The sequence below is a fragment of the Oncorhynchus clarkii genome, chromosome 28 (assembly GCF_045791955.1).
Source record: "Oncorhynchus clarkii lewisi isolate Uvic-CL-2024 chromosome 28, UVic_Ocla_1.0, whole genome shotgun sequence".
In the NCBI taxonomy this organism is placed as follows: Eukaryota; Metazoa; Chordata; class Actinopteri; order Salmoniformes; family Salmonidae; genus Oncorhynchus; species Oncorhynchus clarkii.
This window is the reverse complement of record NC_092174.1, coordinates 46,770,259-46,784,851: the sequence shown is the minus strand read 5'-3', so window position 1 is coordinate 46,784,851 and position 14,593 is coordinate 46,770,259. Positions and strand designations below refer to the sequence as shown.

The 14,593-nt window shown below is 47.6% G+C and overlaps 2 protein-coding genes across 2 annotated transcripts in view; both read left to right on the top strand.

Annotated features, from left to right (window-relative positions):
• Positions 1–10,484, top strand: part of LOC139387225 (ras-related protein Rab-12-like) — a 19,642-nt gene extending 9,158 nt beyond the window's left edge. Inside the window, exons 3-6 of the mRNA XM_071133322.1 lie at positions 3,556–3,694; positions 4,694–4,783; positions 5,756–5,860; positions 10,269–10,484. Of these exons, the coding sequence (XP_070989423.1) occupies positions 3,556–3,694; positions 4,694–4,783; positions 5,756–5,860; positions 10,269–10,376 (442 nt within the window). The 3' untranslated portion in view covers positions 10,377–10,484. The remainder of the gene's footprint in view (positions 1–3,555; positions 3,695–4,693; positions 4,784–5,755; positions 5,861–10,268) is intronic.
• LOC139386800 (uncharacterized) lies at positions 10,378–14,326 on the top strand. The gene is made up of 2 exons (XM_071132606.1): positions 10,378–11,472; positions 14,258–14,326. The coding sequence occupies exons 1-2, from the start codon at positions 10,378–10,380 to the stop codon at positions 14,324–14,326; spliced, it is 1,164 nt and encodes a 387-aa protein (XP_070988707.1).
• The last annotated feature ends 267 nt before the right edge of the window (positions 14,327–14,593 follow it).

The following is a 14,593-nucleotide window of genomic DNA, read 5'->3' as shown; positions in this document are numbered from 1 at the left end:
GCGAGCGGTCTGAACAGACTGCCCCGTGGTGGTGGTGGTGGGGGGGGGTAGGCATAAGCAAAGACAATCAATACAGTTGCATTTTTATTGATGGCACTTTGATTTTACAGATATACCGTGACAAGGTATTTGTGATCAACTGGTGTCTATTCCCAGTCATGTGAAATCCATAGATTAGGGTCTCATTTATTTATTTTAATTGACTGATTTCCTCAGTAAAATCTTTTTTTACTTTACCTTTTTATTTAACGAGACAAGTAATTTAAGAACAAATTCTTATAATTTGAACAAATTCTTATTTTCAATGACGGCCTAGGAACAGTGGGTTAAACTGCCTTGTTCAGGGGTGGAACAACAGATTTTTTTACCTTGTCAGCTCGTTGATTCGATCTTGCAACCTTTCGGTTACCGGCCCAACGTAACCACTAGGCTACGTTGCCGCCCATCCCCTCTAACCACTAGGCTACGCTGCCGCCCATCCCCTCTAACCACTAGGCTACGCTGCCGCCCATCCCCTCTAACCACTAGGCTACGCTGCCGCCCCTCCCCTCTAACCACTAGGCTACGCTGCCGCCCCTCCCCTCTAACCACTAGGCTATGCTGCCACCCCTCCCCTCTAACCACTAGGCTACGCTGCCGCCCCTCCCCTCTAACCACTAGACTACGCTGCCGCCCATCCCCTCTAACCACTAGGCTACGCTGCCGCCCCTCCCCTCTAACCACTAGGCTACGCTGCCGCCCCTCCCCTCTAACCACTAGGCTATGCTGCCACCCCTCCCCTCTAACCACTAGGCTACGCTGCCGCCCCTCCCCTCTAACCACTAGGCTACGCTGCCGCCCCTCCCCTCTAACCACTAGGCTACCTGCTGAATGTAGTTTGATGACCCCTGACATACAACATTAAGTGATACTTCAGTCGACAGGAATCGACCGTTCTGTGTTGTTCAGCTACCTTCCGCTGCACAGAGTAGCTGACCTTTTCATGCTACAGCTACATGACACCACAGATACTGTAGCTACACATGCTGATGTTGCCATGTAGGATGAGTGTGTGACTGCTACCTGGGCTGAAATGTGTGCATAACCTTCACTGATAACACAATTTGTTCTGTTTTACCGACCTCGTCCCACTACTACCCTCCCAATCTCTCGTGTCCCTACCTCCACCCATCCCCCGTCGGTTCAGGATGACTGTCTGCGTACTGGCTGGTGTCATCATGTCTCTCACCACCTGTTCTTGGCTGAGGCTCCGTCACTGTGTCAGTCAACCCTAACCTCTCTCTTGGCCTGTCTGTCAGCCCTAACCTCTCTCTTGGCCTTTCTGTCAGCCCTAACCTCTCTCTTGGCCTTTCTGTCAACCCTAACCTCTCTCTTGGCCTGTCTGTCAACCCTAACCTCTCTCTTGGCCTGTCTGTCAGCCCTAACCTCTCTCTTGGCCTTTCTGTCAGCCCTAACCTCTCTCTTGGCCTTTCTGTCAACCCTAACCTCTCTCTTGGCCTGTCTGTCAACCCTAACCTCTCTCTTGGCCTGTCTGTCAGCCCTAACCTCTCTCTTGGCCTGTCTGTCAGCCCTAACCTCTCTCTTGGCCTTTCTGTCAGCCCTAACCTCTCTCTTGGCCTTTCTGTCAGCCCTAACCTCTCTCTTGGCCTGTCTGTCAACCCTAACCTCTCTCTTGGCCTGTCTGTCAACCCTAACCTCTCTCTTGGCCTGTCTGTCAACCCTAACCTCTCTCTTGGCCTGTCTGTCAGCCCTAACCTCTCTCTTGGCCTGTCTGTCAGCCCTAACCTCTCTCTTGGCCTGTCTGTCAGCCCTAACCTCTCTCTTGGCCTGTCTGTCAGCCCTAACCTCTCTCTTGGCCTGTCTGTCAGCCCGAACCTCTCTCTTGGCCTGTCTGTCAGCCCGAACCTCTCTCTTGGCCTGTCTGTCAGCCCGAACCTCTCTCTTGGCCTGTCTGTCAGCCCGAACCTCTCTCTTGGCCTGTCAGTCAGCCCTAACCACTTCATGGGAGGCAACATCTAACCCTGCTCTGTCACTTCTGCTTCTCTACTGCTGCTCATACACTGACTGACTGGCTGGCGGACTGACTGGCGGACTGGCTAGCGGACTGACTGGCTGGCGCACTGACTGGCTGGCGCACTGACTGACTGGCTGGCGCACTGACTGGCTGGCTGGCGCACTGACTGGCAGGCTGGCGGACTGGCTGGCGCACTGACTGGCTGGCGCACTGACTGACTGGCTGGCGCACTGACTGACTGGCTGGCGCACTGACTGGCTGGCGGACTGACTGGCTGGCGCACTGACTGACTGGCTGGCGCACTGACTGACTGGCTGGCGCACTGACTGACTGGCTGGCGCACTGACTGACTGGCTGGCGCACTGACTGACTGGCGGACTGGCTGGCGCACTGACTGGCTGGCGCACTGACTGACTGGCTGGCGCACTGACTGACTGGCTGGCGCACTGACTGACTGGCTGGCGGACTGACTGACTGGCTGGCGAACTGACTGGCTGGCGCACTGACTGACTGGCTGGCGCACTGACTGGCTGGCGGACTGACTGGCTGGCTGGCTGACTGGCTGGCTGGCGGACTGGCTGGCTGGCGGACTGGCTGGCGGACTGACTGGCTGGCTGGCGGGCTGGCTGGCTGGCTGGCTGGCGGACTGACTGGCTGGCTGGCGCACTGACTGGCTGGCTGGCGCACTGACTGGCTGGCTGGCGCACTGACTGGCTGGCTGGCGCACTGACTGGCTGGCTGGCGCACTGACTGACTGACTGACTGACTGACTGACTGACTGACTGACTGACTGACTGGCGGGCGGATTGACTGACGGTCTGTTTACCTCTGCACCATAGTTGGCTAGATTTGTATATGGAAATTAATTCACATTCACAGCAATTTCTTTGTTTGTTATTAGCTTTAATTAGGGCCTAGTTTTCCCTGACCAACCCATGTTATTAGTTTTAACTAGGGCCTAGTTTTCCCTGACCAACCCATGTTATTAGCTTTAACTAGGGCCTAGTTTTCCCTGACTAACACATGTTATTAGCTTTAACTAGGGCCTTATTTTGTCAGGTGACTTGGTCTGGAAAACCTCATGGCCCTAACTCATAGCTCCGGTCTGATGTGTGATGTGTGTCCTGTCTCTAACTCATAGATCCAGTCTGATGTGTGTCCTGTCTCTAACTCATAGATCCAGTCTGATGTGTGTCCTGTCTCTAACTCATAGATCCAGTCTGATATGTGATGATGTGTGTCCTGTCTCTAACTCATAGATCCAGTCTGATATGTGATGATGTGTGTCCTGTCTTTAACTCATAGATCCAGTCTGATATGTGATCTGTCCTGTCTCTAACTCATAGATCCAGTCTGATATGTGATCTGTCCTGTCTCTAACTCATAGATCCAGTCTGATATGTGATCTGTCCTGTCTATAACTCATGGATCCAGTCTTATATGTGATGTGTCCTGTCTATAACTCATAGATCCAGTCTGATGTGTGTCCTGTCTCTAACTCATGGATCCTGTCTGATAAGTGATGTGTCCTGTACCTCCAGGGATACAGCTGGTCAGGAGAGGTTCAACAGTATAACCTCAGCCTACTACCGCGGGGCCAAAGGAATAGTACTGGTCTATGACATCACCAAGCAGGAAACGTTTGACGACCTTCCCAAGTGGATGAAGATGATCGACAAGGTAAAAAAGGATATTATCAATACATTACCTTACATCATCGTGGATTATCATTGATAACAGAAGTCATTATGTAGTACTAGGGCACAAAGGACCAGCCCGGAACACCACTGGGATGGGCCACATTACCTCTCTTCTCCTCTCTGTTACTACAGTTATATACACTGCCGTTCAAAAGTTTGGGGTCACTTTAGAAAATGGCCTTGTTTTTGAAAAGAAAAGAGAAAAAAAAATTGTTCGTTATAATAACATCAAATTGATCAGAAATACAGTGTAGACATTGTCAATGTTGTAAATGACTGTTGTAGCTGGAAACGGCTGATTAAAAAAAATAAATGGAATATCTACATAGGTAAACAGAGGCCCATTATCAGCAACCATCACTCCTGTGTTCCAATGACACGTTGTCTTAGCTAATCCAAGTTTATCATTTTAAAGGGCTAATTGATCATTAGAAAACCCTTTGGAAATTATGTTGGCACAGCTGAAAACTGTTCTGATTAAAGAAGCAATAAAACTGTCCTTCTTTAGACTATTTGAGTATCTGGAGCATCAGCATTTGTGGGTTCGATTACAGACTCAAAATGTCCAGAAACAAATAACTTTCTTTCTGAAACTCATCAGTCTATTCTTGTTCTGAGAAATTAAGGCTATTCCATGCGAGAAATTGCCAAGAAACTGAAGATCTCGTACAACGTTGTGTACTACTCCCTTCACAGAACAGTGCAAAGTGGCTCTAACCAGAATAGAAAGAAGACTGGGAGGCCCCGGTGCACAACTGAGCAAGAGGACAAGTACATTAGAGTGTCTAGTTTGAGAAACAGACGCCTCACAAGTCCTCAACTGGCAGCTTCATTAAATAGTACCCTCAAAACACCAGTCTCAACGTCAACAGTGAAGAGGTCAACTCCGGGATGCTCTTTCTATTCTGATTAGAGCTTCTGTGAAGGGAGTAGTACACAGTACATACATCTCATCTCTCTCCTCTCTGTCATTGGCCAGTATGCTTCAGAAGAGGCAGAGCTGCTGCTGGTGGGGAACAAGCTGGACTGTGAGACGGACCGCATCATCACTAAACAGACTGCGGAGAGGGTGAGTCTAATACTGATCTACAATCAGTCGACGGGAAAAACCTCCTCAGAGAAGAAATTTCCCCAAGTCAGGGTTTTCTTTACTTCTAATCTTCACTGATGCATTTAACAGATTATTGTGTAGAGCATCACAGTACTAATGTACATCACAGTACTAATATACGCCACAGTACTAATATACGCCACAGTACTAATGTACGTCACTGTACTAATGTACGTCACAGTACTAATGTACATCACAGTACTAATATACATCACAGTACTAATATACATCACAGTACTAATATACACCACAGTATTGTACGTCACAGTACTAATATACGTCACAGTACTAATATACGTCACAGTACTAATATACATCACAGTACTAATATACGTCACAGTACTAATATACGTCACAGTACTAATATACATCACAGTACTAATGTACATCAGTACTAATATACATCACAGTACTGTACATCACAGTACTAATATACATCACAGTACTGTACATCACAGTACTAATATACATCACATTATTGTACACAGTACTAATATACGTCACAGTACTAATAAACATCACAGTACTAATACACACCACAGTACTAATATACATCACAGTACTAATATACACCACAGTACTAATATACACCACAGTACTAATGTACACCACAGTACTGTACATCACTGTACTGTACAAATATACATCACAGTACTAATATACACCACAGTACTAATATACACCACAGTACTAATATACACCACAGTACTAATATACACCACAGTACTAATATACATCATAGTACTAATATACGTCACAGTACTAATATACATCACAGTACTAATATACATCATAGTACTAATATACGTCACAGTACTAATATACATCACAGTACTGTACATGATCTCAAAATAATATTAGTTGACTCATAATTCTATGATTTTATAATTGATTTTGACCTTGGTATTATCATGTCTCTCGGGTTCCCAGTTTACCTCCAGGATATCTGGGATGCGTTTCTGCGAGGCTAGTGCCAAGGATAACTTTAATGTGGAGGAGTGCTTTCTAAAACTAGTGGACGACATTCTAGCAAAGGTGAGTAGGAATCCTCCCTGTGCTATTAAACTATACGGCGCTAATTTTGTTGACCTGCGACCTACACTGTGTGGACAAAACATTAGGAACACCTTCCCCTTTCGCCCTGAGAACAGCCCGACTTCGTCGGGGGCATGGACACTACGAGGTGTTGAAAGCGTTTCCACAGGGATTGCTGGGTCCATGTTGACTCCGATGTTTCCCCACAGTTGTATCAAGTTGGCTGGATGTCCTTTGTGTGGTGGATCATTCTGGATACACACGGGGAAACTGTTGAGTGTGAAAAAAACCCAGCAGTGTTGCAGTTCTTGACACAAACCGTTGCGCCTGGCACCTACTACCCAGTTCAAAGGCACTTTTAATATTTTGTCTTGACCATTCACCTTCTGAATGACACACATACAACATTCATGTCTCAAGGCTTAAACATCCTTCTTCTCCTCCCCTTCATCTACACTGATTGAAGTGGATTTAACAAGAAATTAACATCAATAAGGGATCATAGCTTTCACCTGGTCAATCTATGTCATGGTGTTCCTAATGTTTTGGCTCCTACTACCACCACACAATCCATTTCTCAATTGTCTCAATACTTAAAAATGATTCTTTAACCTGTCATCCTCCCCTTCATCTACACTGATTTGAAGTGGATTTAACAAGTGACATCAATAAGGGATCATAGCTTTCACCTGGATTCACCTGGTCAGTCTGTGTCATGGGAAAAGCAGGTGTTCCTAAAGATTTGTCCACTCAGTGTATTTAAAAAAAAATAATAATAAATAAAAAAAACCTGGTTGTCTGCTTTCCACGAGACACTGGGAGATGAATTCACCTTTCAGCAGGACAACTACTAAAACACAAGGATTAAATAGTATTTTTCCCTCATCAATCTACACACAATATCCCATAATGATAAAAGCAAAGACAGGTTTTTAAAAATGTTTTGCTAATTTATTAAACTGAAATATCTAATTTACATAATGTTCCTTGACACAATCTTGTCTCGGGGCTCTACAGACAATTCCTTCGACCTCATGGCTTTGCTCTGACACCCACTGTCAACTGTTGGGACCTTATACAGACAGCTGTGTGCCTTTCCAAATCATGTCCAATCAATTGAATTTACCACCAGGTGGACTCCAATCAAGTTGTAGAAAGATCTCAAGGATGATCAATGGAAACAGGATGCATCTGAGCTCAATTTCAAGTCTCATAGCAACGGGTCTGAATACCTATGTCAATAAATGAGCAGAAACGTCTAAAAAAAACGGTTTTCGCTTTGTCATTATGGGGTATTGTGATGGCATTATGGGGTATTGTGATGTCATTATGGGGTATTGTGATGTCATTATGGGGTATTGTGATGTCATTATGGGGTATTGTGATGTCATTATGGGGTGTTGTGATGTCATTATGGGGTATTGTGATGTCATTATGGGGTATTGTGATGTCATTATGGGATATTGTGTGTAGATTGCTGAGAATTTGTATTAATTTAATCCATTTTTAAAATAAGGCTGTAACGTGGAAACAGTCAACGGGTCTGAATACTGTAACTTTTCGAATGCTCTGTTAACACTGGAGTTGCTCACCAAGACGACGTTGAATGTTCCCGAGTGGCCTAGTTACCGTTTTGACTTAAATCAGCTTGAAAATCTATGGCAAGACTTGAAAAATGGCTGTCTAGCAATGATCAACAACCAACTTGACCGAGCTTGAAGAATTATTTTAAAGAATAAAAAGCAAATATCTTACAATTCAGGTCGACTTTACCCAACAACACTCACAGCTGTAATCGCCGCCAAAGGTGACTCTAACATGTATTGACTCAAGGGGTTGAATACTTATCTAATCCAGATATATTCGTTTTTTTTATTTTAATTAAAATCTTGAAAAATAAATATTCCACTTTGACCTTAAAGAGCATTATTTGTGGATCAAAAAGATGATAATTTAAATCCAGTTTAATCTGGCTTTGTAACATAAGAAAAGCTGTTATAAAAGTCGAGGGGTGTGAATACTTTCTGAGCACATTTATATCTGGGATTCCATTTTAGTGCCCCCCCCCCCCCCCCCCCCTGGTATTTTAGTGTGCATGTTAAAAATGACCTATTTTCTGTGTTTCATATTAGTTTCCTATAATATTGTTTTAATGTGTTCCTATAGCTTCCCTCCCTATTTCCGATAACTGTAATACCGTTGTAATAGTGTACAATATGTACAGGGGCTTCAAGATGTATTCCCCTTGACTTATTCCACATTTTATTGTGACAGTCTGAATTCAAAATGGATTAAATTCATTCATTTGTTTATTGTTTTTGTCTCACCCATCTATACACAAAGTGAAAAAACACAGTGAACTTGTTTTTAGCTCATTTTTATTGAAAATGAAATACAGAAATATCTCATTTCCATAAGTATTCACACCTTTTTGCTATGACACTCCAAATTGAGCTCAGGTGCATCCAATATCCTTTTGATCCTCCTTGAGATGTCACTACAACTTGATTGGCCAATTCAACTGTTCGGACATGATTTAGAAAGAAACAAACCCGTCTATATAAAGTCCCACAGTTGACAGTGCATGTTAACTATACCATTAAGTCCAAGGAACTGTCTGTAGATCTCTGAGATAAGAGTTGTGATGAGGCATGTGTCTGAGGAAGGTTGTAAAACAATTACTAGTGTTGAAAGTTTTTCTAAGAGCACAGTGGTCTCCATGAAGAAAAAAAAAAATGTGAATCTACCCAGACTGCATAGAGCTGTCCAACCAAACTGAGCAACCGGGCAAGCAGCACCTTGGATCAGGGAGGCGAGCAGCACCTTGATCAGGGAGGCTGATCAGGGAGGCGAGCAGCACCTTGATCAGGGAGGCGAGCAGCACCTTGGATCAGGGAGGCGAGCAGCACCTTGATCAGGGAGGCGAGCAGCACCTTGATCAGGGAGGCGAGCAGCACCTTGATCAGGGAGGCGAGCAGCACCTTGGATCAGGGAGGCGAGCAGCACCTTGGATCAGGGAGGCGAGCAGCACCTTGATCAGGGAGGCGAGCAGCACCTTGATCAGGGAGGCGAGCAGCACCTTGATCAGGGAGGCGAGCAGCACCTTGATCAGGGAGGCGAGCAGCACCTTGATCAGGGAGGCGAGCAGCACCTTGATCAGGGAGGCGAGCAGCACCTTGGATCAGGGAGGCGAGCAGCACCTTGATCAGGGAGGCGAGCAGCACCTTGATCAGGGAGGCGAGCAAAAGCATGTGAAAGACTCAGAAGGTAAAATATTCTGTGGTCTGTGGAGAGAAACATTTTACTCTTTGGCCCGAATGCAAAGCGCTATGTCTGGAGAAACCAGGCACAGCTCATCACCCGTCTGACACTATTCCTACCGTGAAGCACGGTGGTGGCAGCATCATGCTATGGGGATGCCTTCCAGCATCAGCAACTGATAGAGGGAACAATGAATAGAGGCAAATCCTTATTGAGAACCTGCTTCAGAGTGCAAACTACTTTAGATTAGGGCAAAGAGTTACGTTCCAACAGGACAATGACCCGAAGCATACAGCCAAAGCAATGTTGCAATGGCTTCAGAACAAGAATGTGAACGTCCTTGAGTGGTCCAGCCTTGAAGCCCAGAATTGAATCCCATTGAAAATGTGTGGAAAGACTTGAAGATTGCTGTTCACCTCCGCTCCCCATCTAATTTATGAGAAGTTGAGAAAATCTGCAAGGAAGAATGGGAGAAAATCCCCAAACCCAGATGTGCGAAGCTGAGTCAGACAAACCCAATGTGCTTTTACAAAGTATTCAGTGGGGTGTGAATACTTTTTGAAATTATATATCTTTATTTAATTTTAAATACATTTGCTAACATTTCTAAAAACATGTGTTGACTTTGTCATAATGGGGTATTGTGTGTAGATGGGTGAGATTCTTTTTTTTGTTATTCCATTTTTAATTCAGGCTGTAACACAACAAAATGTGGAATAAGTCCAGGAGTATGAATACTTTCTGAAAGCTCTACATATGTAGTATTTTAATCGTCGTTATAAACGGGGTGGTTCGAGCCCTGAATGCTGATTGGCTGACAGCTGTAGTATATCAGACCGTATACCACGGGTATGACAAAACATTTATTTTTACTGCTCTAATTACATTGGTTACCAGTTTATAATAGCAATGAGGCACCTTTGTGGTTTGTGGTATATATGCTCAATATACCACGGCTGTATCCAGGGACTCAGCGTTGCGTCGTGCTTAAGAACAGCCCTTAGCCGTGGTATATTGGCAATTTACCGGGCCTTATTGCTTGATTATACCCTTCTAATACTGGTAAGTCATTTGGTATATTCCACACCACCTGAAGCACTAATCATGACTTGCCTGTTAACTTCCTATTCTGTCTTCTGGTCACCAGATGCCTCTAGAGATTCCCAACAGGAAGCTCTCCGACAGCATCCTGTCTCTGCAGCCTGAACCAGAAGTGCCTCCCGAGCTCAACCCGCCACGCATGCACTGTTGCTGAGATGACTCCCCTCTCAACTCTCCACCACATCCCCCTCGACTACACCCCCCTCGACTACACCCCCCTCGACTACACCCCCCTCGACTACACCCCCCTCGACCACACCCCCCTCGACCACACCCCCCTCGACCACACCCCCCTCGACCACACCCCCCTCGACCACACCCCCCTCGACCACACCCCCCTCGACCACACCCCCCTCGACCACACCCCCCTCGACCACACCCCCCTCGACCACACCCCCTCGACCACACCCCCCTCGACCACACCCCCCTCGGCCACACCCCCCTCGACCACACCCCCCCTCGACCACACCCCCCTCGACCACACCCCCCCTCGACCACCCCCCCCTCGACCACCCCCCCCTCGACCACCCCCCCCTCGACCACACCCCCCCTCGACCACACCCCCCCTCGACCACACCCCCCCTCGACCACACCCCCCCTCGACCACACCCCCCCTCGACCACACCCCCCCCTCGACCACACCCCCCCTCGACCACACCCCCCCTCGACCACACCCCCTCGACTACACCCCCCTCGACTACACCCCCCTCGACTACACCCCCCTCGACTACACCCCCCTCGACTACACCCCCCTCGACTACACCCCCCTCGACCACACCCCCCTCGACCACACCCCCCCCTCCACTACACCCCCCTCCACTACACCCCCCTCCACTACACCCCCCTCGACCACACTCCACTACACCCCCCTCCACTACACCCCCCTCCACTGCATCCCCCTCCACTGCATCCCCCTCCACTGCATCCCCCTCCACTGCATCCCCCTCCACTGCATCCCCCTCCACTGCATCCCCCTCCACTGCACCCCCCTCGACTGCACCCCCCTCGACCGCACCCCCCTCGACCACACCCCCCTCGACTACACCCCCCTCGACTACACCCCCCTCGACTACACCCCCCTCGACTACACCCCCCTCGACTACACCCCCCTCGACTACACCCCCCTCGACTACACCCCCCTCGACTACACCCCCCTCCAATACACCCCCCCTCCACTACACCCCCCTCCACCATTCTGGCCACCAGAGGGCAGCACAACCAAGCAGAAGTCCGATATCAGGAGGAGGAGAGTAAAGGCTGCTTTCCAAATGGAAATAACTTCCATATATATATAGTGCACTACTTTGTACCAGCGGCCTTTTATAAGGAATAGAGTGGGATGCATCCGAAGAGTCAGTTGTCGAGCCTTCTCTGATCGATGCTATCATACCCCTTCTCTGACCCCGCTCTAACCCCTTCTCTGATCGATGCTATCATACCCCTTCTCTGACCCCTTCTCTGATCGATGCTATCATACCCCTTCTCTGACCCCTTCTCTGATCGATGCTATCATACCCCTTCTCTGACCCCGCTCTAACCCCTTCTCTGATCGATGCTATCATACCCCTTCTCTGACCCCTTCTCTGACCCCTTCTCTGATCAATGATCTCACACCCCTTCTCTGACCCCTTCTCTGATCGATGCTGTCACACCCCTTCTCTGATCAATGATCTCACACCCCTTCTCTGACCCCTTCTCTGACCCCTTCTCTGATCGATGCTATCATACCCCTTCTCTGACCCCCGCTCTAACCCCTTCTCTGATCGATGCGGTCACTCCCCTTCTCTGACCCCTTCTCTGACCCCTTCTCTGATCAATGATCTCTGACCCCTTCTCTGATCGATGCTGTCACACCCCCGCTCTGACCCCTTCTCTGATCGATGCTGTCACACCCCCGCTCTGACCCCTTCTCTGATCGATGCTGTCACTCCCCCGCTCTGACCCCTTCTCTGATCGATGCTGTCACACCCCGTCTCTGACCCCTTCTCTGATCGATGCTGTCACTCCCCCGCTCTGACCCCTTCTCTGATCGATGCTGTCACACCCCGTCTCTGACCCCTTCTCTGATCGATGCTGTCACACCCCCGCTCTGACCCCTTCTCTGATCGATGCTGTCACTCCCCTTCTCTGACCCCTTCTCTGACCGATTCGGCGTCCTCTCATTTCTACTTCTATCCCGTAGCTGTATGATATGACACGTCACACTAACACCCCCCCCCCCCACGTCCCTTTGTCTACACACACCTGTCCACGCACACCTGTACACACACACACCTGTACACACGCACCTGCCCAGACTACCTCATCCACGGGCCTGCTTGGCTAGCTGTGCCTCGCAGCCAAGTGCCTTCTAGGTAGAGATTCCTCTGGTTATATATACACACACACACGCACACACAGACACACACACATGGGGACAACTTGAGAAAGAAGAGGAACACACACACCTGACTTCACTGAGGGAGTGGAGCTCCTGACCCTGCACTAAGTATATCTTACCTCTGAAGTCAGTATTCTCTACTGTACAGGAAGGAACATGGATTCACCTCATCTAAAGTCAGTATTCTCTACTGTACAGGAAGGAACATGGATTCTTGTCATATTGCACACTGCAACATTAGATAGAAAATCTTCTTGTATATAGTTTCACATAGACTGTTTTAACCCTGATTTATCACGTAGTAACTTGAATTAGATCCCGTATTGGGTCTAGAGTCAGATGAAAACATGTTGAGAAAAGCTGTCTTTCAGGGCTGAAGTCATCTAGATATACTTTAGAAAACGACCCGGTCTTGGATTGGACTCATTTTTAAAATCGACAGGATCCTCGTGAAGAATTTCGACGTGTGTATTTACACAACCAATAATGACACAGCCTTAACAGTAGTTGGTTTGTTGTGTGTGTGTCGCGTTCATGTCTGTCTGTCTCTTGCCTTACAGTATTATAAGAGTGTCTTAGAATGGTTTCCAGGTCTGTTTGTTCATTGTAATGTTTTGCACTATAATCCATGACAGCTAGTTAAACTCCTATGCTAAAATGTGTGTGGGGTGGGGTGGGGTGGGGGGGGGGGGGGGGCAGGCAGTGTAAAAAATAAAGTATTAAATTAGTTAGCAGCACTAATAATGATGAATAAAAACAAACCTTGTTTCAATGTCGAACCCTATCAGTACTATTCATTAGTGCACGCGTAGCAAAACGTTTTTGCAACGGAGACAAGTTTTTCTGATTGGACAATTCGGGTAGTCCCCTGTTTCAGTCTGTTTTCTTCTGTTTTGGTGCCTAGTGACAACGTTTTTGAGTGGACAGAAGTGCAGTGGCTGATCGGTAGTGTAGTTTTTGAGGCATCTACGTACAGTCGCTATGAAGACAGGAGGAGGTAGCAACGTACAGTCACTATGAAGACAGGAGGAGTTAGCTACGTACAGTCACTATGAAGACAGGAGGAGGTAGCTACGTACAGTCACTATGAAGACAGGGGGCGGTAGCTACGTACAGTCGCTATGAAGACGGGGCTACGTACAGTCACTAGTCGCTATGAAGACAGGAGGAGGTAGCTACGTACAGTCACTATGAAGACAGGAGGAGGTAGCTACGTACAGTCACTATGAAGACAGGAGGAGGTAGCTACGTACAGTCACTATGAAGACAGGGGGCGGTAGCTACGTACAGTCGCTATGAAGACGGGGCTACGTACAGTCGCTATGAAGACAGGAGGAGGTAGCTACGTACAGTCACTATGAAGACAGGAGCTACACTATATACACAACAGTATGTAGACCCCTTTCGAATGAGTGGTTTGGCTATTTCAGCCACACCCGTTGCTGACAGGTGTATAAAATCGAGCACACAGACATGCAATCTCCATAGACAATCATTGGCAGTAGAATGGCCTTACTGAAGAGCTCAGTGACTTTCAACGTGGCACCGTCACAGGATCCCACCTTTCCAACAACTCCGTTTCGTCAAATTTCTGCCCTGCTAGAGCTTCCCCCGGTCAACTGTAAGTGCTGTTATTGTGAAGTGGAAATTTCTAGGAGCAACAACGGCTCAGTCGAGAAGTGGTAGACCACACAAGCTCACAGAACGGGACTGCCGAGTGCTGAAGGACATTGTGCATAAAAATGGTTTGTCCTCGGTTGCAACACTCACTATCGAGTTCCAAACTACTTAGTCGGGAGCTTCATGAAATGAGTTTCCATGGCCGAGCAACCGCACACAAGGCTAAGATCACCATGCGCAATGTCAAGCGTCGGATGGAGTGCTGTAAAGCTCACCGCGATTGAAACTCTGGAACAGTGGGAACGGGTTCTCTGGAGTGATGAATCACACTTCACCATCTGGCAGTCTGATGGACAAATCTGTGTTTTACA